The sequence below is a fragment of the Microtus oregoni genome, unplaced genomic scaffold (assembly GCF_018167655.1).
Source record: "Microtus oregoni isolate MIOR12 unplaced genomic scaffold, Mior012 000008F_ref0000371, whole genome shotgun sequence".
In the NCBI taxonomy this organism is placed as follows: Eukaryota; Metazoa; Chordata; class Mammalia; order Rodentia; family Cricetidae; genus Microtus; species Microtus oregoni.
The window spans coordinates 30948747-30976215 of record NW_024543067.1 but is presented as its reverse complement, the minus strand read 5'-3'; the positions used below and the strand labels follow the sequence as shown (position 1 = coordinate 30976215).

Below are 27469 nucleotides of genomic sequence, written 5' to 3'. Positions count from 1 at the left end.
ACTTTACCTCTTTCCCCCTCTGCTGTTCACTGTTACAGAGGAAGGTCCCAAATAAACAGCTGTACAAGTGGTCCAGGATAGTAATGAGGAAATACTCGTTGAATTCAAACGCAGTAGGGAACTGCAAATTGAGCACCACAAACAAACATGAGACATTTTTCAAGTATCTTTATCCCTGTCATGAGTAGATTCTTTGAAGCAGTTTTTAACACATCTGAAACTACCTAAGCTATAATCTGTTTTCCTCTGAGTCACTCTAATGCAGCAGTATTGAGTGGACTTAATGCTGGTTTTGTGCCTGCTCTGCCTTGACCCTATATTTGTGAGCCACTGATCTATGACTTGGAGCAATTCTGACAAGTCTGGTCTTCATGCTTTCTACATGTCTTTTTTCTTTTTTTATCTCCCCCCTCTCCCCGCCGATACAGGTTTCTCTGTAGCTTTGGAGCTTGTCCTGGAAGAGCTCTTGTATACCAGGCTGGCCTCGAACTCAAAGATCTGCCTGCCTCTGCCTTCCAAGTGCTGGGATTAAAGGTGTGCACCATCACCATCCAGCTAACATGTCTTATTTCTAAGAATTAAAAATATAAAATGTGGGGCTGGAGAGATGGCTCAGAAGTTAAGGACACTGGATGTTCTTCCAGAGGTCCTGTGTTCCAATTCCCAGCAATCACATGGTGGTTCACAACCATCTATAATGAGATCTGGTGCCGCCTTTGGTGTGCAGGCATAACACTGTATACATATAAATCAATAATATCAAATGTACCCAGCAAATGCGATCAGTAAATACACAGAAGTATGTATCTGTACAGCTATGCAGATAACTTACAAGACAAAAAGGTCTTTGTGATTCACATCAGTCCAACACAGAATTCACCCTTACCCAAGCCTCAGTGGGTGTCTTAATTTTATACAACCCAATTTTGGAGGACCATCAAAGGAATTACCACCGAAAGGTAGTAAAAAGCTTAATTTAATCCATTCTATCAGTATTGCAAAATCATTCACAAACTTACTTGTAAGTCTCTATTAGAGTTTGTGAAAGATTCCACAACAACCTGGAAAAATACTGCCTTGGTATTTTCGAAACAGCCCCTATCAACCTAACTCAACTCTGGAGACATGTAGTTTACAGCTAACAGTTCTTTAGCTAGATAATATACTGACAAGATGCTTTCAACTTTTGTTTTTTCCCCCTTTTGATTTTAATTATATCGCATTTCTAAAAAGTCTTCCCATCCTATCTGAACAGCACCCTAATTGGTCCCAGCTCCCAGGTCATACTTGTTAGGGTTTGGTGCATCTACCAATCTGACAGCTGGGCCATATTCTTGCCTTACTTGTTTTACTGGCATGTCTCCAGTGACAAGAACTATGCCTTATGGCTTAACCCTACTCCTAAAGCCATTTCAAGACCCTGAGGCTCTGATTCCTATCGCTAACCAAGTGCTATCTTCTAGTACCTTTCTAGACCAAAACAGTTTACACAGCTGCTTCAAATAAGCATGCTGCCCAAAAGATTGTTACAGGGTTCTGATAGCTCCCTGACTGAGAAGGGGCTAAGTGATCCCTGCCTTATAGTTTCTGTCCCAACACTTAAAACAGTTAAAATGACTCAAAATAGTGTTTGGTTTTGGCTGGAATTAACATAGCTTGTTTCTTCAATTTCCTTAGCAAAGTATATAGAGCTTTCAACGAGCAAAAGACCATAAGAGGAATCTTTTCATTTTTATCAGTCCCCTGGTTGAGATGCTACTAGTATCCAACTGTTTATTAGTATTTCTCTTAAAAACAAGTGTTTTTTTTTTGTTTTTTTTTTTTTTTTTTTTTGGTTTTTTCGAGACAGGGTTTCTCTGTAGCTTTGGTGCCTGTCCCAGAACTAGCTCTTGTAGACCAGGCTGGCCTCGAACTCCCAGAGATCCACCTGCCTCTGCCTCCCGAGTGCTGGGATTAAAGGCGTGCGCCACCACCGCCCGGCTTTAAAACAAGTTTTAATACCCAACAACAATGGTTGTAATCACTGGGAATTCTACCCAAGAATCATAGACCAGTCAGTGATCACGTCTCCCTCACTCTGAGCTTAGAGGGGATCTGTGAGAGGGGGGTTAGTGGATGATGTGATACCTGTCTTGTCATCTGCCAGACACAGTCGATAAATTGAAGGAAGACAGGGGATCTGTCTGCGTCTGCATGGTTCTTATCTCCATGGCCAACTCTCTGAAGCAAAGAATGAAATGTCACATGTAGGGTATTTTATTTAGTAGAATTTTATTTTCTAAAAGTATAATTTGGTTAGTATTTTTAATTTCTTCAAAAAGTCTTTTGAAAGTATTGTAAAGTAGAAATCACAACTCTACCAAACAAAAATAACATTCCCACATGCAAACTGCCACATTACTACTTTAATAAAGAAAACTAGATTCTGAAACAGAGGACAGACAGTTCTTAGAGCCCAGATTTTTGTCCTAGAGATTTAACTTCCTGTGATATTCTTTATGAAAGGTCACTGGACAAAGGGCACCTCTTCAGGAGATAGCTACATTAGCATAAATGTTAACTTTCAGAAATACTTGGGTTTGTTGTATGTTCTTCATACAAATGGGTTCTCACCCGCACAATTTGAAAATCCCAAAGCAAGGATTCATTCAGAAACTGGGGTATAAAACTTCTGGGGCAGGCATACATGTCATAATCCTAAAATGTGGCTTTGGTTCGCCTTTCCCAGGGTGCAGTACTGGTATTCATGTGTAAATACATACTGCTATTGGTTGTCAAGCTGGGCAGTGGTGATGGGTCACAGTAGGCTGCATGTATTCTATCCTGCCAGATGCTCACAACTGAAGGAAAAGAATCAAGTTTTCTTAAGACAATATCATTGGCAAAGCATAGAAATTGTTAATAAGTCTTTCCTATGAGTAAACAATCTTGTGACAAAATGGAGAAGGCACATGTGTGATTTGCTATTACACTGTGCATCTGAATGGGAGGAAATAACATTTTATTGTTAACTGTGGCTCCCAAAAGACTTGACTATTTGGTGGATGTTTTCCAAGAATTTGCAGTTTGTTTTCCTTAATGTAAAATACTATAGATAGTATTTGATGCTAATCATTGAAGATAAAAGTTTCAGTATATTTTTGCATATCCACTTTTCTGATAAAACCACATGCATATGCCTGATACAACAGAATGAAATAATGAATCAGGCGGCTCTATATAACTATGAGCTAGTGTTTTCTGCATAACCAATGCATAATGTTACAAAAAATTATAGAAAATGTAGGAGACCAAAAGATTTTAGGAGGGACAAAAAAAAAATGAAAAAATTCTGGATTCCACAACTTTTAAGAAATTTATTACTATTGCTAAGTTTTGACAGATTTTAAAACATCCATAATTTTCCAAAAAGGCTCTTAAAAATTACCTACATGGGGGGAGGAGGAATGGGAGGAGGTGGAAATTTTAAATAAATAAATAATAAAAATTAAAAGAATAAACAAACAAAAATTACCTACATAGGATTTTTCTTAATAAACTTCAATAGACTGATTGTAGCATTAGTCACTAGCATGCCTTCTTGACTGGATGGTCTTTATTTTAACATAATAAAAGAAAGAGTGGAATGGGTGACCAGGGCAAGCAATCAAGGAGTTTATGGTTTTGAAACACATAGCACTTTGAAGGAATTTGTTTTAAAGAGTGTTTTCTGTTAAGTACATTGTATAGAGGAGAGTGGGAAAACATGAGGTACTAAGGGGGGTGCCTCAGATGCCTAGTTTTGCTTGACAGTTGACATTCAAAAGAGCCAACCAATTTCAGGTGGCAGTTCTTTCAAGTTACTTATAAACACTGCTAGTAAACCCTTCTAAAGAGTAATACTAAAGAACATCTATGCAGATACTGACCCACATCCTCAGTGCCTTCTAGGCCTTTAATACTCTGGCTTCTCTCTCAACTAGACTCTTGCCTTGGTCATTTACTCATTCTCAACCCAGACATTTGCTCATCCTACTTCTTCCTGGGAAGAGGACCCAGTCTTCACTCTAATTCCAATACAAATGACACGGATGGATAGAGTGACGAGGTTGCTGTTCCCAGATTTCCTGATTCCTATACAGCGTTGAACAGGCGCCATTTAACATCCCATTGAAGAAGGCTCTGAGTCCAAAGCATAGCACAGGGATGCAAAGGTGAAATGTTTTCTCTTTTCAAGGAGGACATAATCCCATTTCACTAAAGAACTGAGATAAATTGTGTGTACCACACTTGTAGACAGTTTTAAGCAATGCTGGTGGACAACTGGGGAGAGAAGACCAAGAAGTTCATCCTGGAAAGGGGAAGCGTATGGGTGATGTGGAGGGACAGCTGTGGTCAAATATCTGAAAAGCAACAAGGAATGCTTTTTATTTGTCTTCAAAGGGAGTGTGGCAGGAAGCCTCATTTCATTATCACAAAGGCTTTCCAGCAGAGCATCTAAGTGGAATGACGGCCTCAGAAAAGGATATACACTTGTTTCTGGACATGAATCCAAAACTAACTTTACAGGTACACCTTAGTTGTTTTAGATACATACTTTGGATTCATGGATAAACAAACTTTTTATTCCAACTAACAACACATTCTCAGAACCTCCTAATTTTGGAGTTCACTATAAAAATAATCAGCCCAGTCCCAGTGGTGCAGCCAGAAAACTCCAGGTGCTCAGGATGCTGAGGCTGCACATTAGGGCTCAGCCTTAGAAATTTGGCAAGACCCATGTCTCAAAATAAAACATTTGTTTTTTAAGTGGTAGAGTACTTATCTATGCTGTATATGGCTTTGGGTTTAACCACAAGTTCTAAATAAATAATAAACTTTAAATCATACAGAAGTCAAAATGTTGTCATTTCCATAAGAGAATCTGCACCACTTTCCAAATTTATGGAAAGCATAATTATGGAGGTAGATTTTAGTCCAAAGGTGTTCAATTTTAGTTAAACTTTTAATTTTATTTTTATATGTGTTTGAGTGTGTGTACGTGAAGACTGACACCCAAAGACCAGAAGAATGTTAGATCCTGACCTGAGTGCTGGGAAATGTGCTCAAATCCTCTACAAGAGCAAGAACTCTTAACCACTGGGACCCCAGAATATTTTAATCCATTATTTTGGTTCCTAATTATTTTAGACCCTGATCTAGATTAGCAACATTATATATAACTGAACCACTGTCATTTTCATACAAGCCCAAAGGGGAAGCTAGCAGTATTTGGAGGGACAGCACCACAACCATTAGTAACAGCTGAATTTCTAGGAAAGGATCACGAAAGGTCAGAAGTCTGACAGATGGCCCACCCTGGGTTCAGAATGCATGACGTTAAGAATATACTGACACTTTACCAAATACAGTGCTATTGAGACTTCACTCTCCTGGATAAATGGCCAATTTTCTATCTTGCACAAGATGCTTGTAAAACATTGAAAATGATGTTGCTGAATGGCTCAGTCAGTAACGTATTTACCACAAAAACAGTAAGGCCTGAGTCTGGACCCAACACCTAAGTAAAAGTGAGGCATAATATGCCTGCCTGTCACCCCAGCATAGACAGGCAGACATGGCAGAGCTCTTGGCTTTGCTGTCTAGCAGCCTACCCTGAATCTGTGAACTGTACTTCAGTGAAGGACCATGTCTCTAAATAAAGGGTAGGCAGTGTAACTGAGGAAGAAAACAAACAACCCTTGACCTGCACACAAATGTAAATGTCCACATGAGCACACAAAGCCCCCACATACAGTAAAATCAGTGTTTTGCTCACCAGTTGGAATCGATGTCCAAAGCTTAGCCACTCTTTCTCTACGAGGACCTCAAATCCTCGGATGGTTCGATAGTATCCGTCCAACATGAGCATGGCCAAGGAAGTGAGCTGAGCTGTGCGATCCCAGCCATCACTGCAGTGCACCACCACAGACGTCTTCCCTGACTCCACCTTGTCAGCAATCCTAAGAGCGCCAGCAAGGATGAGCTGGAAACAAGTTGCAAAATGACAGTTCAGAAAAACACTTCCTAAAAGAAACTAATATAGTTGTTACATATAACCACCTCAGTCATAAGGCAAGAAGACACTTCCTAAAAGAAACTTAATAGTTTGTTACATATAACCACCTCAGTCACAAGAAGCATCCATCAACAATCAATAAACAGGAGGCAGGTGCCAAGGCTCATGCCTATAATTCCAGGAGTCTGAGGTGGAGAACTGCTTGGACTTCAGAATGAGAACTTGCCTCAAAACCAGGCAAATAAATGAAGAATCGCATATTCAGTGGGGTGGAGTTTGAGAACCAAGGAGTCTGGAAATGGGCATAATATGGGGAGACTGTTAGAAGTGAAAGACACTACCATCCTGAGCATGGAGAGACAAGATGGAAGAGGAAAACAAGCAGCAGAAGCATGCAGCGCACAGGCTGCAGTCCTGTCAGACCCGTGTGTTTAGCTGCTGGCTCCACCGCTCAGCAGGTCCTGCCTGCTGACTTCAGTTCCAAAAGCCAAGGCACACAAAGGGGCTTTGAGAAAGAGCAGCAAATTCACACCTTAATGTGTTCCAGCCAGTGCGTAGATTCCAAATTAGACAACCAGTGAGTTTCCTCAATGTTGGGGTATACAATCTCCTTAAGCTTCCGTAATGACTCTCGCATAACATGAATATTGTGAATATCCAGAAAAACGAGTTCTGCATTTTGATAGGCATCTTCACTTTCATAACCTCCTCCCTTTGCCTGCAAATGGCACACATCACAGAAAATCCATTACAAAAGGCCATAAAATTTCTAAAATGTATGAAATAGGATGAACACTGCTGAGGATAAGGAAACCCTTGGGAAGCAGGAGGCCAGGACCACTTGGAGTAAACACACACCACCTCACACCATGTCTGAAACGGAGCCTGTTCTAAGCCTATGAGATCAGCACGATAATTTTCCCTAACTCTCTACTTACAAAAACTTCCTTTCAAACTTACTGAAATAGTCAGATCATCAACTCCATATGCACAAACCCTATACTGGACCACTTAAGCTTGTTTTTCTTTTCACATCATTTCACGTTTAAAAATAGAAAAGGGCTGGAGAAATGGCTTAGCCATTAAAGGCTAGGCTCACAACCAAAAATAAAAATAGAAAAACTCATTGTAGCCTTATGACTTCCAAGTTAGTGTTCTATTGCTGTGAAAACACTTGAAGGATTTATTTGGGGATATATACCTCACAGTCACTTCGATAGGGTTCAGGTTCACAGGCAGGCCCCACATTTCTGGAGTATGGGGTTCATCATGGGCAAAGAGCATGGCGAAGGAAAACCATTCACCCACGTCAGCCAGGGTACAGTGAAGAGTAGCAGAGGGACAGAGGGCCATCCCTCAATGGCACACCCCAAGCAGTCTGCTTCCACCAGCTAAGCTCCACCTTCTGTATACTAACCATTCCGAAATCTAAAGTCTGCATCAGAAAGTGTATGGACCCACTGGGCAGGTCAAAGCTTTTATCTTTCAAAACGCCCTCACAGAAACGCTAGCCCTCTTTTCAATCAAACTGACAAGATTAGCTTGTACAGTTTACTTATAAGCAGCTAATTCATTTTAAATTTAACACATAAAACAGAATCCCACTGGCATAAATCTATAAAATAAGAAAATACATGCTTTTCAAAACAAGCTATAGCTGAAAAAGAATCTGATTTTCCCAAGTTTAATATTATACTTTAATGTTTAAAAAAATCCTCCATCTTGCCTAACTCATATATAAAAATCACATTTCTGAGGGCCTTAACTAAAACAAATTGGGAGGATAGTGGAACAACTCCACTAATAAGATCATGACTATGACACCTTTGAATTCAATTCCAAACTAACTTTAAAAATTGGTCAGATTTCTAGTCTATAAAGTAGTTTATATTCAAGATGGCTACAAAAATTAATGTAGTAATTCATGTTAACAAAGATGACTTCTGGAGAGTGAGAATGGTATTGTGGTTTGAACATGTCACCCATGGGTTTATGTACTGTATACTTGGTCCCTAGCTGCTAGTACAATCTGGGGGATTGTGGGGAGATGTTTATAATGTGAGGCCTTAGAAGTTGTCTATCCTAGCATGCCTCAGGGAGTAAGTGGCACACTCTCACAGCGACCCCCGCAGTTATTCTACCCCAGGATATAAAAAGTAACTAACCAGGTAAGACTGAGGATAGAGAAATTTTGTTGCAATGAATCTCAGAAGATGGTAGTGGTAACTACTGGCCTTAGGAGGCCATCACAGAAACAGAAGGAACACACACCACCACAGTGTGGCAGTAGCTACTTTCCAAACCCACGGCAGACAAGGGACAGACCACGAAGGGCTGTGAGTACACTCCCGCGTGGACCCGTTCTTAGGGTAGAGTGAGTTATATCTCCATTAAGTATTTCTTTAAAGGGCAACTAGAGAATAAACAGGAAAATCATTTAAAACTAAACTCTACTGAGTCTCAAAATATCAAGTATAGGGAAGTGTAGGGCAGACTACCAAGAGCCCTAAAGGATGACCACTTGACCGCCATCAGTGAATGGGAGGCAACAGACTATAATAGATACAGGTGACCGCAGACAGAAGACCCTCAAGAAAGTCATAGTTCTTAGTTTTGTTTTAGCTATTTTGCCTTTCTTCTCTAACCTTAGAAGTGTAGCTAACCCAGCCACAGTAGCTAACACCTTTAACCCCAGCACTCACCAGGCAGAGGCAGGCAGATCTCTGCAAGTTCCAAGTTAATCTTGGCTCTCCAGTGAGAGACTACACCAAACTGGGAGGGCCCTTCCATCCTGAAAGCCACATGCTAAGAACTTGAGTAGGTCTAAAAAGGCCAGAACCATAATCTCTACAAATTCCTACCTGAGTAGCCAGTGCCCCTTTCAGTTCTGAGAATTAAGAAGCATTCACCTGATTATTCGAAGACAAAGCATCTCTTTATAAAAAGAATTCAACCAGTATATTTAAAAGTACTACTTTAACCCAAGTTAATCAAAATAACTCAGATTCAGTGGTCAGCAGGGGCCCACAGAACAATGGAACCTAAATCTGAATAAACCTTAGGTTTGTCTCAGAGATTTGGGAACAAAATAAAAACAACTCAAGCTGTTATGCAGTCAGGTGACATGGAAGGAAAAGGTGGACAGGCAAGAGGAGGCCACACACCCAGACTCCTAAGACACTGAACAGAGTATTCCGGAAGAGTCAAAAGTGCAGAGTGCAGAGATGTACACCTGTAGAGCAGCATAAAGATGTGCGGTGAGTGCAAGGCACGAAGGGACTGCCCGAGGGTCCTGGCCACCGCAGCAGTCACAGCAGTGACTCATCAGCTGTGAGAACTGCTCTTCCTCTCCTGCTGCACACTTCACACGTGATGTTCAGGATTTCCAGAGTGACGTGGGGGGGGGGGGGGAGGTGACCACATCAACACTTTGCCCTACCACAGTTGCTGCCTTCTAATCCTTTTCTCCTCCCAGCTGACTAAGTCTGACTCTTGCTTTTATTCAAGGCTTAGAATTTAGGGAGGAAAATCAGCATTGCTAGAGAATACATTTGACTTCCTGGCTACAGGCTTCATTAATGCATCTCATTCTGTAAAATATCAAGAGGGATAGCATAAAGAAAGACAGTTGGCGATGTGCAGCGTGTTAAACAGTGTGATTAAAGTCATGATAAAGCATGTCTGTGGATGATCCTGTGTGATGTTCATAGTACAAATGAAAGTGCTTTTGAAACTGCCTGTGATTTTACACGTTCAAATTATTAAATACTCATTGAATGAAAGAAGTTTTCATTACAAAATCTTTTATGATGAACTTGGTTGTAGTTTTAACCCCAATAAAGGTAATCAGCTTAACTGATAAAAAATGGTAAAACCAAATAACCATGGTTTACAGCTGCAATGACTGAGGATATCATGGTCCTCCCTCAGCTCATCTGCAAAGAATATCTGGGCTTCCAGCGCCCTCATGTCAACTGTGCGGCTGCCGAGTGAGGACTATCCTCCTCCATGAGTTAAGGATGGCCATTCAAGCACCACTCATAATGGGAGGTCAAAAAAAAAATCTATCGTTTGCTGAGATTATTATCAGACATTAAGATGACATTAAAGTTTTCATTGACATAAACTGTGTTAACTTAAAAAAATTATTCCATTTCATTTCAAATATTTATGGACAACTACATAGATCTGGAAGTATAAGCAAAGTTAATGATGTTACAAATTCAGGGGTGTTTTAAAGCATTTTCTTCACTTAGCTAAGCACATTAACTGAATTTTCTACAGCACGTATGAAATACAGTCCTGGAAAGTCAGCATCATCACCTCAGGATAGTCTGACTTCTCTTGGCCTCCACAGGGTCTGACCAAAGGCTACAGCACAGACAAGGTGAGCCAGCAACAACAACAACAATAAAAACTCACCTTATTGGCAACAGCATTGACACTTGGCCGAGCATCAAATATAAATATTTTGTGCGACTGGGCGTTGGAGTCCATGATGGCCTGAAGGTATTTTTCGTCCTCTCTGCTGCGCTTCCCGCTCACCCCCACCATGGGTTGGCTGCAGCGAGTGACTGTGGCTTGACTTTCAGGATGAATCCAGGATAAAACCTTAATGAAAGGGACACGATGACACTGCTTCCCTGACAGTGAGGCTCCTAGTGAGCAGACCGCGAGCCGGATAGCTGAGGGGCCCTCAGGATGCCAGGAAAACATGTCACCCTTCTTATAGCCAACTGGTACAGAATTGCCTACTTCTTAATCAGATACTGCTGTAAAACTCATTGTTGAGAAATCTTATTTTAGAAAAAAGTACATAAAAACAGAGCTAAACATATCAGTAAAATTGTAAAATACTCAGATTCTACACTTTTCTCCTAATATTATTTCATCTGCTCTACTGAGATACAGTCAGTTACACATCATCTATTTGTAAAGTTTCCTACTTTCTTGGGGAAAAAAAAAACATTTATTGTCATGACTAAAAAAATATATATGTGATACAGATTGGTAATCAATGCACAGGGCAATTTTTTTTTTTTTTTTTTAGTTAGGAGCTAGGCAACTCTGTTTTAACTTACAATTTAACTCAGTCTCTGATATTCTCATATAAAAGCTATGACCATTATCTTCCTGTACTGAAATGGACCTACAGAGTCTCATCAAGGCGCACGGCCTACTTACTGGGATTCGACCCCGTGACCTGAAAGATGCCACTCTCTTTAGCTCCTCATCAGGAATGTTTGCTGGCACAACCAAGAGGGCAGGATATGTGTCACAAACTTCATAGCGTTCATTTATCTTTGTTATTCTCCAGCTTTCGTTTGGAATCCCCTAAATGACACATAACACAAGACAAACTGTCAGCTAAAATAGAAGACACACCAGGACAGTAGTCAACCTCACCTCTCTCCAGTTCTCATCTTAAGACTGCTCAAATGGTCATGGCCAGGCTTTTAGGAAGACACATATTTTAAGGGGGGAGAGTGTCTGCATTTGGGGCAGGGATCAGATAAAATGTTTAGTAGTACTATCAGAGGGCATGAGCCTGTGCTATGCATACTTGGGGAGGGAGAGAGAACAGAAAGAAGGCAGTGTCCTGCTCTCCCCAGCGCCCTCAGGTGGTGACGAGATGACTGACTGCTGGGGTAGATAGACAGGTGCACATCCTCTAGACCTGTCAGGAAATGTTTCTATTTCACTTCCAATTCTGCAGGATATATATAATGACTGGCAAATTTAGTTAGCACATTTCATTGTACAACCTGCCAGTCAAACTTTTGCCTTCAAAGACAGTAATACAAAGAAATCAGCTACTATTATTGGTGGGGAGTGAGCACAGGGAAGGGCAAAGTTAGGGACCACAGCTCACCCACTGAGGCCAGAGGACAGTTGACTGAAGCTGGTTCTCTGCTTCCATCCTGATGTGAATCTGGGGGACTAAACTCAGGTCTCCAAGCTGTGTGCTTAAAGCCATCTCACCAGCTAAGAGTAATTCTTTCTTCCAGTTACTTTTGAGACTCTGTGGGTCTGGTGTTCTAGAGTGACCCTGTGTCTGTGTGAACGTCTTTACAGGCATCACTCACAGATTGGATCTTTCATTAGTCTGACTGACTAATCCTAACTTACCTACTGAAATAAGATTCTGCGAACTCAAATCCTAACTTTCACATTAATAACTATTTGAGCACTGACAGATCACTTAATGTTCCTATGCCCCAATTTACTTGTGCAATGAAGATAATATTTAGTACTTTTACACCATGTGCTTAAGTACCACATGGTTTAGTAAATAAAACCAGTATACAAACATTTGTTAGTTAACACAGAGAGCACACACTGTAAGCAAATTCCTTCCTTAGCCTTCATGCATTCAATCATCCAACAGTCACTTGTCTATGACATGTCAGGCATTGCTACATTCTGATAACTTAGCAGTGAGAAAACTGGTCAGTACCTTCCCTATTGGAGCACAAGCAATAACAATACCAAAGAAACAACAGATGACTGCTCCAAAAAGCAGAGGAAACAGATCCAGTAAAGAAAAACAGACGGGACACATATGGCCTTAATAAATACTCATCAAGTTTAAATGAATCAAAGATGAGTAGAAAATATCTGAAAAGCTATCAACAGAAATTAAACTTTGATCAAATGAAAAAGGGAGATATATAGCTCAGTAACAAATTATTTGCCTAGCACATGTGAGGCCATGAACCAATCCCTATTGCACAACAAGCATGCAAGCAAATATGAACAGACACAACACACACACATACACACACAGTTAAAATGTATGGACATTGACCAATCTCTCTCTCTCTCTCTCTCTCTCTCTCTCTCTCTCTCTCTCTCTCTCTCACACACACACACACACACACACACACACACACACTCTAAATTTAAAATGTTTTGGCACTGACCAAACACACACACACACACGCACGCACGCACGCACACACGCGGACACTGACCAAACATACTTGTATACAATGCATGACTACTGACCAAACACACATACACACACACACACTGAAGTTAAAATATATGGGCACTGATCAAACTAGGTCAATACTGCCATTAGCCTAAGGGAAAGTGTTACTCAATTGTCTGTAAAGAGTAAAGCCTAGAATCTTGCAGAGCTAAATTAGAAGCAGTACAATTAACGTTTTTCATAATTAAATTATAGGATGCCTAAGAAGAAAAAAACTGAGTGAATAATATTAAGGCATATAAGAACATTAAATTTTCTACATACTGATCCCATTTTCATCTTTATACTGAGCAAACATTTTTTAAAACAAAGTGATACTTAAAACTCCTAGGAAAGTAAAGATTCATAGATCACTAGTGTATTCTGGGAAGCAACTCAAAGGAAAGGGAAAGAAGCCAAGCAGACCAGGGCCAGCCTTCACTTACACCAAAAAGAGACGGTGAAAGAACATCTTACTTCGACCTACTGCTTGTAATGAAAATAATATAGAACACAAAAGCTGGAATACAAAAGCACGTACCTGCCTTCTATACTCTAGAAGGGGGTCATACAGTTTCCACCCATTTTCAGGAAATACTTCTTTATACTCAAAAGCAAAAAGAGGCTACAAAATAAACAGTTAACAGCTTTAAAGAGACATTTAAAAAAGTAATCAGAAATATGTCCTTAAAAGGTTATAATTATTTGTTTTATTTACTTATCTGCAAGAGTATTTAACATTGCCCCTTTTTAAATAGTTGGAGTGTTAGGATTAAAATTGTTTACAATACTAAATATTTTTATATGCTTTAAAAAGTACAGAAATGCTGAAAGACCCGCTCATGAAATTTACTAAATGCTGATCTATTTCCTTTAAATATCTTGGTAGTTTTTGTAGGTTTAATTCTAAGTAATAAACAGCATCTCAAACAACGCACTGTCCAACAGAAGTGACTGATCCAACAGCAGGCAGCCGCAGCTGAGTGATTCTATGTTCTAATACACTAAGGGACTTTTTCACACTTTAGCATGCAAGCACTTTAAATATGTAACTAGAACAAACTATGGTGTTTAAGAAATAAATTGCAACTAAAGTGAGAAATCTAGTTGTTAACCCCAATACTGGAATAACAGAGTCCTTGTCTTACCTATCCTGGCTCTCATATGAGAAGGCGGCCATGAGGTGAAATTCTCTCACACAGATGAGGGAATCTAGCACTGTCACAATACTGTTGGACTATATCTGCCCCAAATTCATTAGCTTCAAACCCTAATGAAGACTACATAAAGCTTTTAATCACAGAAACATCCTAAAAAAAAAATATTATATAAGCTGATGTGCTGGTTTGAAAGAAAATGGGCTCCAAAGGAAGTGGCACTATTAGGAGGTGTGGCCTTGTTGGAGGAAGTGTGTCACTGCAGAGGCAGTCCTTGAGGTCTCATATATGCTCAAGTCACACCCAGCTCCACAGACCACTTCCTGTAGCCTGTGAGTAAAGAGGTAAGAACTTTTAGCTCCTTCTCTAAGAGCATGTCTGCCTGCATGCTGTTTAGCTTCCTGCTAAAACGATAATGGACTGAACATCTAAAACTGTAAGCTACCAGAATGAAATGTTTTCCTTTATAAGAGTTGTGCAGTCATGGAGTCTCTTGACAGCAACAGAAACCCTAACAAGACAGCTGACATGGTGGCACAGGCCTCCTGGACTTGAGGCAAGGAGTACCCAGCCTGTGCAACTTCACAACCTGTCTCAAATAAAGACACATAAATAAACAAAACCACTCTGTGGTATCACACTTGCTTAGCATGTGCAAAGCCCTGGGTTTAATCCCCAGTTTTCCCCTCCCCTCAAAACAACATAATTATAGGATGTTGTTACTGAAATAGAGAGGCTAAGTGCCAAAGCAGGAACACAAAGGGGAGGAAATGGACAACCTAGTTGAGTTTGTTCACATTAATAATTACAATACAGATCAGAAAAAAACAATTACCAAGCCATTAGATACAGGAAATGCATATTTCATTAGATTCTCAAATATGGATCTTCTTGTTCGCCCCTCTGGTTTATGAGCAAATCGTAAATTCCTGATATCCTAGAAAAGATACAGTATCCAATTAAATCACTGTGTTCCTTTTTAATAAGCAAATAAGATTACTTGGAAATGTTGGGTAAAGGAGAAGCTCTACATATAAGATGCACTGTTTCACTGAGAAGACAAGAGACACAAAGTACTCGACTACATGGCAGAGTCTAGACCTGTGCTCCTAGGCTCGACAGGGCCAAAGGGGAAGTAAATGGTGTGAGTTCTGATGAGTACACACTACCAACATCTGTCCTGTCCTAGGCAAGAGAGATGGCTCAGTAGATAAGATGTTTGCCCCACAAGCACCTCAGTTCAATTCCCAGAACCTGAGTTTTAAAAATAAAAACCACTATCAGCTCTTATTACATTTCCATCACGTGTGGAGACCATTTTCTTATTTGTTACTGTTTCCCAGGGCTCACTTTATGTCTCCTCTGCTAGGCAGACAGGACCAAACTGCCTGAACTACTACTTCCACTTCAGGGACATTCTTAATAGCCAGCTCTACACTTGGATCTCAGGGACTCTTTCTGCACGTGTGCTCAGCTATTTCCCAGGCTCATGCAGAATGGCACTAGTAGTCTAGTTTACGCTCTCTCATAGCATTTATTAAAAATTTTGAGATTTAAAATGATTCAGAAGTATTCTTTTTTTTTAATTTATTTATTATATACATACTCGCCAGGAGATGGTGCCAGATCTCATTAGAGATGGTTGTGAGCCACCATGTGGTTGCTGGGAATTGAACTCAGGACCTCTGTAAGAGCAGCCAAGTGCTCTTAACCTCTGAGCCATCTCTCCAGCCCCCAAGAAGTATTCATTTTTATTTAAGTATTTTAACCTAGGCAGAAGTTGAATTTACTATGTTACAGTCTCATTACCATTGAGATCAGGTTGTGTCCTATTCCATGCTATCCCATATTATACAATATACAATTATACAATATGGGATAGTAATATATTAATAATAAAATAGTTTTGTTTGTTTTTAATCCTGAGCTTTTCCCTAAAGACTCCATTTTACAAACAATTTCAGACTCCATTAAGAGGAAGATGACTGCAACCCCCAAGAGGACTCAGAAACAGCAGCCACCCAATACAGACTGACAGAAGATTTACTCCCGAGAAAAAGAGAGCTACCCTGTAAGTTTACCGGGGTGGATCGAGGCTGTAAGGGCATACTATATAAGGGTATATTAACATCCTATTAGGGAAACCAAGGCCAAGAACTTAGCAGACACAGCAGACTATGAAAAAGATACAGTTCCCTCACTTGGACCCCATGGCTTCCACATCACCTGAAACCTGGTGTGACAAGAACTGAGAAGTCCCCAACTGTTCCTGGAGCTCTGGCTGGGCTAACCTACTCTAATTCCTGACTGCCTGTGTGCTCTCCAATCTGAATCTAACTGTGCATTCCTTGCTTCAGACCCACTTCCTGCCCTGGCTGGCCTCCATCCCAGTGGCAGCTTGTTCCCTCCAGCACTGGTCTCCTTATGGACACAGACTCTCTGTCTACTTCTGAAACCTCCTGAATTCCACCACAGCCTCTTTAGCATGTGTTCATTCTATAACGCACATATATGCCAAACAATATATAGAAACATTTACTGTGTGACCTGAGAGTTCATTTCCGCAATTAAGACTGGCTAGGCTACAAGGGTAGTTAGGACTGTAAGGCACACTGACGCCAAAATCTGCAAATGTGAATTTGCTGCTATTCAACAATTCTGACATCAGAAAGACACAAAAGTGCCCATCTGTTCCTGGCACAGCACACACCAAATAATTATGAAATACCATGAAGAGACACTACACAGTGTGCTTTCAATACAAATAAAATAGCTTACTGCAAATCTGAGCCAAACCATTCTGAGAAAATACATGTGTACACTGAAGTTGAGAACTTATGTCTTCCAGTAAACTCTTTGACTAGTAAAGGTTATCCTCTCTCCAGCAGAGACCCAACTGTAATATTATAGGCCCACAGAAAAACATTTCTAAAACACTAAGATCTCCAAGTCAGCCTCTTTCACACGGTTTACTGCTGAAGAGAAATGACAAGAACAACGCCCTGTGCAAACAGACGACAGCAGTACACTCCTGGAGCTCTTCTGACACCCAGGAAGAAAATGCCAGTCACTGAGTCACTAATTTTAACATCAGATTCAGCAAACTTCTAAGATGAACATACACAAGCGTTCTGGACGATACACACACTGTTTCTCTTACTTAGGGCACCGAGAGAACAAGACATAAGTGATGTGGTCTGAAACTGGGATATGGACAAGCCAGGTAGTGCTGGCGCACGCCTGGCAGGCAGATCTCCGAGTTTGAGGCCAGCCTGGTCTAAAGAGCAAGTTCCAGGACAGTTGAAGCTATACAGAGATATGTTTGTTTTTCCCTGTCTCAGGAAAACAAAGCAAAGCAAAAACCAAAATGAATGAATGAATGAATGAATGAATGAGGTGGGCACTGGTGATGATTAGGTCCTGGTATTAAGTGCCATGTTCATGATACCAGTTTCCGAGTATAGGTTCTGTTTAATAGTTTTACAAAGCAAATACAACCACACCAGTAACTGTAGCATTTACCTTGCACACAGTCTCCAGGCCATAAGAGTTTTCACCTCGGCTAGATGCACCACCAATTTTTTCTACTCTACTTATCACTCCAAGAGAAGCATCTAGAACAAAAGGGGGGTCCTACAAGATGAAAAGAAAACACACAATTTCTAAAAAACTGTAAAGTGCTTGAATAACAGGAACAGAACAGGACACTGGGTTCAATCAATCTCCAACACTCATCACCCAAAAAATGTTCAAAATCTTAACCAGAAATTTGTGAATCAAGAATCACCCACAAATGAACTGGGCGTGGAGGGCACACCTTTAGTCCCAGCACTTGTAGACTGAGGAGGCAGATCTTTCAAGACAGCCTGGTCTACATAGGATAGCTATGATTACATAGTTAAGACTTTGTCTCAATAATAAAAATTAATCACAACTGAGCAAACTCACCCCAAATAACATGCAAATGTACAGGCAAAAGCCAACCCCAGGAAGCCTCACCCGTTCCATGCTCTTAAAATATAATCTGTAATTTGTGACAGTCAGCGTTCCTCGTACGGCACCAGTGAAGGGACATATGTAAGTCACATCTTTGGCTGAAAAGACAAAATAGCCATAGTTTACTTGATGCCAGGTGCTATTAAAAACAGCTTGTACATTTTATAAAATCAATTTTAATTCTTATCTAATTATGACAAAATAAATTACACAATGAATAATTTAAAAAAACCTCCTGAAGCCTAATCCATGCTTCCAGCTTTGCCTTAATCCAAGAATTGTAGAATAAACAGAAAGGCAGAAGGGGCCTCTCCTGATACAGCACAAGTAGGAGCAAAGATTGCTTGCTGTCCCTACTGAATAAAGCAAGCCACAGGCTGGAGTGGCAGGGAGACTGTCAATGTATGAACACAGAGACAACACTCACCTCCCAGCTTCTAGGCCACTTGCACCTACCACTTTGTCTTCTGAGCCAGAGTTCAGTCTGCACTAATTGTCTTAAAAACAATGACCACAATATACACACGAGAAAGTTCTGAGCTGACTACACGCCTGAGGCATTAAAAGACTGTAGCAAAGGAACATTTCTTTGCATGTTATTTTTATGTGTTGCAAGAGCACTGTGTGTGTGCCAGACGGAAGCCCGGGCGGTACTGGGAATCAAATCCAGTCTTCCACCAGAGCAGCAAGTGCTCAAAGCCACCGAGTCAGCTCTCCAGCCAATTTGGAATAAAATATTTTAAAAAGAAAATAGTATATTCCTGACCAAGTAACTGACATCAAATTTTAGAAATAAACATAATCAATGTTTATTACATGCTAAATGATGGTGCTCTATGACATTATAGTTCTAAAAACATGTACCACATGATTAAACATGGTAAGCGCAACCACTAGCTCAAAAGCTATTCACCATGGCAGACTTTATAATGCCCAGTACAGGGATTTTCTTTTAATCTTGAAATATTAAAGATTCTCTTCATGCCACTATTAGAGCAAAACATCAGACTATCACCCCAAGAAAATGCAGGACAATTCTGCAGAACCAAAACCTTCTACAAGCCTCCCCAGGGTGCTCTGGGGGCAACAAGGACCTACACAATCTGTAAGACACTGAAGCTTCCTGACTTGCTCCATATTAGTCCATTTGAGAGGCTGACCACTTTACATGGGATCTGAAATGAGACCAGTCTTTCAGCAACTGTCTCTAAACTTCTAATCAGCTCCACCAGAAGTGTCAGCTATATTTTCTTAATCAATTTCCAACGCATGTTTCATTATAGGGAAACTTTTAAAATCATATAAACCCACCACTACATAAAGATAGATTTTGTAACCTAAAAAAGCTTTATTAGTGCCAATGAAATGGTTCCGGATGCCATCAGAGCCCGTTTCCTACGCAGGAAAAGCAGTCAGAATTCTTCTCCTACAGTCACCACTGATGCCCTTCTTGTGATAAGGAGAGAAGATGCATGTGTGTGTTCCCAAAGTTGTTAGGACTGTGCAAACACAGAGGTCTACAGCAATGCCACATTGCCAACACCAGTCTACACTGTTCTACATGCTCTCTCACTACAGGTACTGAGAGATAGTTTTAGCAGGTTCACACCAGGGAGGAAGGAGACTCTGACTAGCACCCTAAACAGAGTAAAGGGCAGAACCAGCCAGCGATGGTCCACAGAACTTAAAGGGTAGAAGCACTCTGGTTTGGATCCAGTTCTGACATGTCAGGATGCCTCTTCACAAAGCTGACCCAGTAACAGCACTGTTGCTCAGCGTCTGACCCCTACATTAAAGGCTAAATAACTGAAGCGTGGGAATACCAGACCATAATACTCTGAGACTGTTAATCCCTACAGTATTCACTTAATGCTTCTACTACCATTTTTACTTTTTATTGCATTTATTTGTATGTGTATATGGATATGTTTATGCCATGGCCACAGCATGTATGTAGAGGTCAGAGAACAGGCTGCAGAAGTATGAACTCTCCTTCTACCATGTGGTTGGCAAGGACTGAAGTCATGTTGTCAGTTTTTGCAGCAAGGATCTTTACCCACTGAGCCCCCTCACCAGTCCCCAATTTTACTAAAGAAAGCACCGAGACCAAAGATTTATATTAAGTCAATGTAAAATCCAAGGTGTTTTAATATGAAGACATGCACATTTGTCAACCTTTTGACTTTTTTAAAGTAAATTTATGTTTTGAATAACTGTGTGAAGATGATTCTAAACATTTTTATGTTATGTTAGGTATTCTTTAAATTTGACAACAATGATGCTGCCAACTGGTACTGAGGTACCCTGGATCTCCTTATCTTAGTTAGAGACCAAGGGAAGACTTCCTAATAGATACTTTAAAAGATCCAGCACGAAGAAGGTAATGAGCCTGTTTAAATCACACAGAAAAAAGCAAGGCATGGTGGCGTAAGTCTTTAATGCTAGCACTAAGGAGGCAAAGGCAGGCAGATCTCCATGAATTTGAGGCTGGCCTAGTCTACATAGTGAATTCCCCTAGGACAGCCATGTAGAAAGACCATGTTTAAAAACAAAGAAACAAACAAACATAATCCAAGAAGTAATGCTGAGAAGGACGACAAGTCCACTCAGCCCCAGGGTCAGAGAAGCACTCAAGCAGCACAGACATGCAGACATAAGAGTCTTTGCAGTGGCAAGCAGAGGGATGGGGTGGGAGTTAACAAAGCAGCACTCATGCAGCAGGAGACCCTGGCAGCCAGCCTTGCACAAAGCACAGAGCATACTCAAGTGAAGGCTCCCCAGGGTGTTCTACACCATACCTCTGCCCAGCTCTCCTCTCACGGAACCATGTGTCAGTGCTCATCAAAGCTCTCTGCACATAGCTTTCAACTCCATCAACCCCTCCCTCTTTTCAGCAGACATCATGTGCTAATGACTCACGTCCAGACCTCTTTATCATTATCCACTACTCCACGTCAACTCGGTCTCAGGGACCTGCTTCCGTACACTCTAACTCTACGTGTGGTAACCAAGAGGACAATTCAGGGAAAAGAGCAGAAGCAGAGACAGCAGTCCCCGAGGGTGAGATAAAAAATGAGGCTGAGGCTAACATTTGGAATAGGGAGGGATGCCCGGGACAGCTGAGCCTGGTTCAGACAGAAGCAGAGGCACTTGTTCACTTAAAGAAGGGTGGTGGCTCAGGTTGGAACACTTATTTTTGTAGTCATTAACCCATATATGTGGGTAAATCTACTAAGTGAATATAACCAACTGAAAAGAAGGAAATCCATAGTGGATGAAGTCCCAGGGCATGCTGATAGTAAAAGATTTTCTTGTTAAGACCACACACTTTAGTGGAAGTAGTAGCAGCACTGGGCTCAACTGGGTGAGCTGTGGTTTTATTAGCTAGGAAGGCCCCTGTGCTGAGGCAGCTAATGTCTTTCCCACAATATTATTCTAAGAATCACTATGATTACTACTCTCATTACTTAGCATCCCATGAGATATATGTAAACTCAATAGTAGATCACCAGATCAAGCTTAGTCATAGACATGGCTGAGAGGAACAAAGATGGAGGAAGTTAGTGTCAAAATCCTAAGGGCAGGCAATGCTAAGAAGCAAAGCTGGCAGTTACCACCAGTCCCTCTGAGGGCACGTCCTAGCTCTGGCATGCCTGTTTTACACTAGAAGTGACACTCAGAGAAAAAAGAGTATGACTGATCATATATGAGAGACGGTGCTTACTTTAGAAAAGAGAGTGCTTTCTTCACCCTCCTAATGTTCTACTCCTCAAAATCTAGGAATATTTTTGTGAGCTAGCATTAACAAAACAAGAGCACAAAAGTACAGTTTTTCTGCTCATTCCCACTGTAGAATCTAAATTATGAGCACTGCACTGGGCAGCAGACCATTTCCAAACACAACACCTGTTCTGCAATGGACATGAAAGACTTCATTCAAAAATTAACCTGAGTTTATCCAAGGAAGAAAATTATAAAAAGTAGCAAATGAGAGGCTGCACTTTAATAAAAATTGCTTGTTCAATGTGTTTAGCTAGACAACCCAGTATCTGAATGGAGTAATTCAAAATAACTAAACTTTTCTTCACAGAATTTAGCAACAATCTAAAAAGAATAACATAAATTTGCCTATTTCTGAATAGTCAGACAGGAACACTCCCAACAACTTTGATCTGGATTTGCAGCACACAGGCTGGGAGCCACAGGGGAGTGAGCAGCTGTGCACAGTCAAAAGAGACAATTTAAAAATACCATTACAGACCCATGTCCTTAATGTTTTCTCCTGGAAGCAGGCTTGGTTCCTCCATTTCTGCTAATTTGTTTGACTCCCTCAGGACCTAGACGGGGGTGTGCAAGAAGGAAACAGTTTTTATTCAAAGGCTATTTTCATTCAAATTTCATTCAGGCTGTTTGCTTTTATTTGAAGTTATAATCTTATTGCGTTACTTTAAATCAAATTATAAAAACTGTAATAATGCCACATACAATATGAATCTGTTATTTTTCTAAAAGTATTTCCTGATTGCCTAAGAATCATAAGATCTTACATTCATATCAAAAACTGCTTATTTTCACAATAAATCCTAAAAACACCATAAAAATAAAGCAAGTTTTGTATCCCCATTTCATAGGTGAGGAAATATAGGTCCAAAAGGCAGTTAACTTATTCAAAGTCACAAAGCTAAAACAACAGTCTAGGTTCCATAAAAACAGTAGGGAAGTCCAAAGCCCACTCCCCTTCCAAATGAATCATGCCAAGGGTGCAGAGTGCATTTACAATGGACAAAGTCAGATCCTTGTGTACATTTATTATTTACAGAATTTTTAAGTCATACTGATAAATAGCCCGTGCTGGCTGGTTTTGTGTCACTAGAGAGGAAGGAGCCTTGGTTGAGAAAATGCCTCCATGAAATCCGGCTGTAAAGTGTTTTCTCAAATTAGTGATCAATGGGGGAGGGTCCAGCCCACTGTGGGCTGGTGGTGCTCAGAAAGCAAGCTGAGTAAGCCAGGGGAGCAAGCCAGGAAGTAGCACCACTCCATGACCTCTTCATCAGCTCCTGCCTCCAGGTTCCTGCCAAGTCTGAGTTTCTGTCCTGATTTCCTCAACAATTAAGAGCAATGTGGAAGTGTAAGCTAAATAAACCCTTTTCTTCCCAACTTATTAGAAAAAAAGTATTAAATTAAATCCTGATCCAGAGAAATATGCTCTACTTTCCCAAGAAACAGACACAGAATCACGGTCATACTGTCGTGTCAGATGACCCCTAAATATTTGCTGAACATGAGTGCCACTGCCGCCCTCTTGGCCAGAGATGCTATTTTCTACAGTGGTCAGTAATGAATGCTGAGAATAAGTTACTATTGAGTGCTTGGCCCTAAATCTGTATCCCCACTCTGCCAGTCATGCATCCCCCAATCCCCCACAGACACACATAGGGTGGGGGAGAGAGAGAGAGCACTCAGGGAACACCTCAGAAGAAGGGGCAGAAACAATGCAAGAGCCAAAGGATGGAAAGGAAAACTCTGGAGAGCGTTTTTGGATATGTGGTGGCCATTACACTGGTAAACACACTGCAGCTATGGGTACCTGTGTAAGAAGAAGCCACCAGAGCGAGTGAGGGGAAGGTAGAGGAGGGAACAGGAAGTGAGGGGGACAGCTGACTAGGTGGTAGGGGCAATTGCAGCAGGTAGTTAAGAGCAGATATAACCAAGATCCATTGTTTACATAGCAAAGAATAAATCAAAGATAAAAAGAAATCAGGAGCCTCTGAAAAATTAGATTATGGTGCTACAACCAGGGAACAGTATAGAAGAGCACCTCACAACGCAAAAAGTAAACTTTTAAACATCACCAAGGGTGTGGGACCTTACCAAAATATCTTCCCAGTGGCAGCTTCCACAGTGAGAGCACTGGTCACTGTAAGGTGTACACTAATATTAAGACCCATAATGAAGTAAATGACCAGGTAACTAACTCAAAAAAGGAGGGCAGAGAAATACATCTCCCATAAATAATACCAAAAACACTACATAGATGTTTTTCCCTGGGTCAGGTCTCAATGATGGGCTTGTTTGGTTGGAAGCATCACCTCAGCCCCTAACATCCTTATCCAAAAAGTCTGCGATATTTGGTTAAAAGTGTCACCCTAGCCCCGATACCCCTTTATCCAAGGAGTCTGCCATGTGTAGTTGGAAGCTCCACACCAAGCCCACCTCCCCTGGGAGTTGCTGCAGTCCAGACTCTACCTCTGAAAAAAACCTGCCAAATGGTGACCCCTCCTCCCCAGAGAGGGTCAAGACCACTTCCACAGGCTATTTAAACTGCCTCTCAGAGAACCAACATTGGTCATCTGGTTCTCCTTTCCGCTCTCCATGGTTTCCAAGTCTTCTTCCCCGGGGGAGCCTGAGGGCCACTGGAAGCACTGGCATCCATCAAACCTGGGATTTTTCTTATTCAGTTTGATTTGGTCTGACTTGGATTATTGCGTCAGTGGGGAGGTTTGTTGGGCCACTTGTTAGGCTGCAAAAAAAACTTTACAGGGTTGTATGCAACAACTTCTTTCCGAAGACTAGGTATAAGGAGGCAGTACTATACATGGAATAAACTCAGCACCTCAATCAGTACGGTGCACATGGTGGTGATGAACGAGGTGACAGGACAGAACCCTGTCAAGGCTGAGGAGACAGCACTTCATCTCTGAGGCCTTTCCAAGACCTGGAACCCCAGTTTAACAATAATTAAAATGGTATGTATTCTAGAGAACATCTGGTCACTTTTGCAAACAAAGTCTTTGAACTTGGACAGTGTTGGGATGCCTGAGAAACACAAAGGTCAAATGATCTGGGTAAGAGAGGACACTGGGTTAAACTAAGGAGATCGGAATCAAAGGCTACCTTAGTAACCAGAATAAGTATTGGTCCACTATATGCGACACACACCATACTAATAACATAAGACATTAACAACACGAGACACCATATGTGACCTATGAGGGGTAGCAGTGTGCAGTTTTTCTTCAACTCTAAACTGATCTAAAATTAAGTTGACCTAATAAGACTAACAAATATTTTATATACAAATAAACACTCTGATCCTCATTATGCCCAAGCTTGAGCCAACCACTTATTACTTAAAGTATATATAGAATCCTAAGAAAATGAAAGAAGTCTTTCCGCCAAGTGGTTCTCAGCCTTCCTAATGCAGAAACCCTTTAATACAATTCCTCATGTTGTGGTGACCCCAACCAGAACATTAGTTTGTTGTTGCTTCATAACTGAAATTTTGCTACTGTTAAGAATCATAAATATCTTTGAGAGTATTGTCCCAGTAGTAGAGAACCACTGCTTTATGTAAAGATGGTGACAATAGAGGCAAATTTTATTTTTAACTGAAAAGATTACATTTCCAACCAATTCTGTTTTTAATTAGTAAGATCTGACAAGTAGATCAAAACAGTTCAAAATCAAGCTTCTGCCCTATTTTACTTTTTAAAGTACTTTTTAAAGTAATTTATTAATCCAACAACAGACAAAAATAGCTAAAAGCACATATCTATCAGTGTTAGTAAGAACAACAACAGCACACTACTTAGCACCAAGCCTGCACCATTCCCTCCAGTCAACAGAGCAGGAAGCCACTGTCATTAGCAAGGCACTCACAGACCTTGAAGACAACCCTTGGAGCTGGAGAAATGCCTCTAATCGAATGTTTCATGAAGTTTCACAAAAATAATGACAAATATTTTAGAACCTTTATAGATACTCCTAAACTATCTTCATGTATTTATTTAAATGAAAATGATAGTATTCTCAATAAATATTCAACAGCAAAGAACTTCCCTGCTGAAGACATTTATATTCTCCACCATGAGGAAAAATTAGTAAATTCACTGTGGTTAAACTTTAAAATGGAACTGTTTTCTGGAAGTACTTAAGAAATCACTGTGGAAATAGTGATTGTTTTTTGTTATCTATTAAGCTGCTCTTCTGAAGAAGCTAAAGCAGATTCCAGTCCAGACACCGAAGAAGCAGGATGTGACCTGCCCCACTGAAAAAGCTACTGAGCCATGTGGCTAACATGTACTAAATAATGGGCTAATATAAGTTATAAGAGCTAATACAAAGCCTGAGCTAATGGGCGAATCAGTTTATATAGAAAAAAAGCTAAAGCAGCTATTGTGGTGCCACTTTAGTCAGGACAATCCTGGCATACCTGGAGCATCTTGCACTATTGGGTACTGCACACAATACACAATAAAAACTAAGGTGTGATATTTCCTTCATGAAACACACAGATTAGATCAGGGCTTTAGTATGAGGAACTTGTTTTACCCAAATAACAACTTTAGTGTAATAATCAATAAATGTGCTTTTGTACAGCTGTACAGGGTTCAGCTCATAGAAACTGTTCCTCCCTGCTGCCAGAGAGCCATCACACTAGTGCTTAAGTAACTATAAAATTGGACTCAACAGGACAAAACAGCGATGTGGTGGCTAATCTTGGTGTCAACTTGACTATATCTGGAATCAGTTAAAACCCAAGCATCTGGGCACTCCTGTGAACGATTTTCTTGATTAGATCATTGGAAGTGAGAAGATCAGCATTATATCTAAGTCACACCTTCTGGTGGCAGCCCATATAAAAAGACATAGAAGAAGGACATTTTTGTGTTTTGCCTGCTTGCCCTCACTCTTGCTGGTAAAGTTAATCTATTCTGTTGCTGAGGCATTCTTTCACTGTTGTTAGAATCTACTTCTAGAGCGTAACTAAAGACCAGGAGCTCTCTACAAATTCTCTGGGATTCCAGAACCAGACTGGGACTGCACATGTTGATAAGAAGTTTCTGTCCCACCAGGTCCCGCAGCAGTTAAGTCCTAAAGAAACGCATAGAGGCCTACATTAATTATAAACTGGTTGGCCCATTAGCTCAGGCTTCTTATTAACTAACTCTTCCATGTTAAATTAACCCATAGTTCTTGTTTGTGTTAGTCACGTGTGTCAGTACCTTTTATCAGTGAAGCATTCTTTCTCATCTTGCTTCCTCTGTGTCTGGGTGATGACTACAGACTGAGCCTTTCCTCTTCCCAGAATTCTCCTATTCTGGTCACCCCACCTATCCTTCCTGCCTGGCTACTGACTAATCAGCATTTTATTAAACCAAAAAAAAGTGACAAATCTTTACAGTGTATAAGACCACTGTCTCACATTACAAACAAACTACTAGTTTTCTGGTCTTTCCATCAGTAGACAGCCTTCATTGGACTACTCACATCATACCTGCAAGACACTCTAATAAATCTCCTTTA

The 27469-nt window shown here is 40.7% G+C and overlaps 1 protein-coding gene across 5 annotated transcripts in view; it reads right to left on the bottom strand.

Annotated features, from left to right (window-relative positions):
• Positions 1-27469, bottom strand: part of Mtmr2 (myotubularin related protein 2) — a 55556-nt gene that overhangs the window by 5534 nt on the left and 22553 nt on the right. For 4 of the 5 annotated variants that reach the window (XM_041656887.1, XM_041656886.1, XM_041656888.1 and 1 more), the window contains 11 exons: positions 22425-22500; positions 18167-18261; positions 17690-17800; positions 15003-15104; positions 13552-13635; positions 11222-11371; positions 10460-10648; positions 6570-6755; positions 5798-6004; positions 2128-2220; positions 8-121 (listed from right to left, as the gene is read on the bottom strand). In XM_041656887.1, coding sequence (XP_041512821.1) covers positions 8-121; positions 2128-2220; positions 5798-6004; positions 6570-6755; positions 10460-10648; positions 11222-11371; positions 13552-13635; positions 15003-15104; positions 17690-17800; positions 18167-18261; positions 22425-22500 — 1407 coding nt within the window. Of the gene's footprint in view, positions 1-7; positions 122-2127; positions 2221-5797; positions 6005-6569; positions 6756-10459; positions 10649-11221; positions 11372-13551; positions 13636-15002; positions 15105-17689; positions 17801-18166; positions 18262-20961; positions 20977-22424; positions 22501-27469 lie in introns of those variants that run through there. The other variant, XM_041656889.1, reaches the window with a different exon arrangement.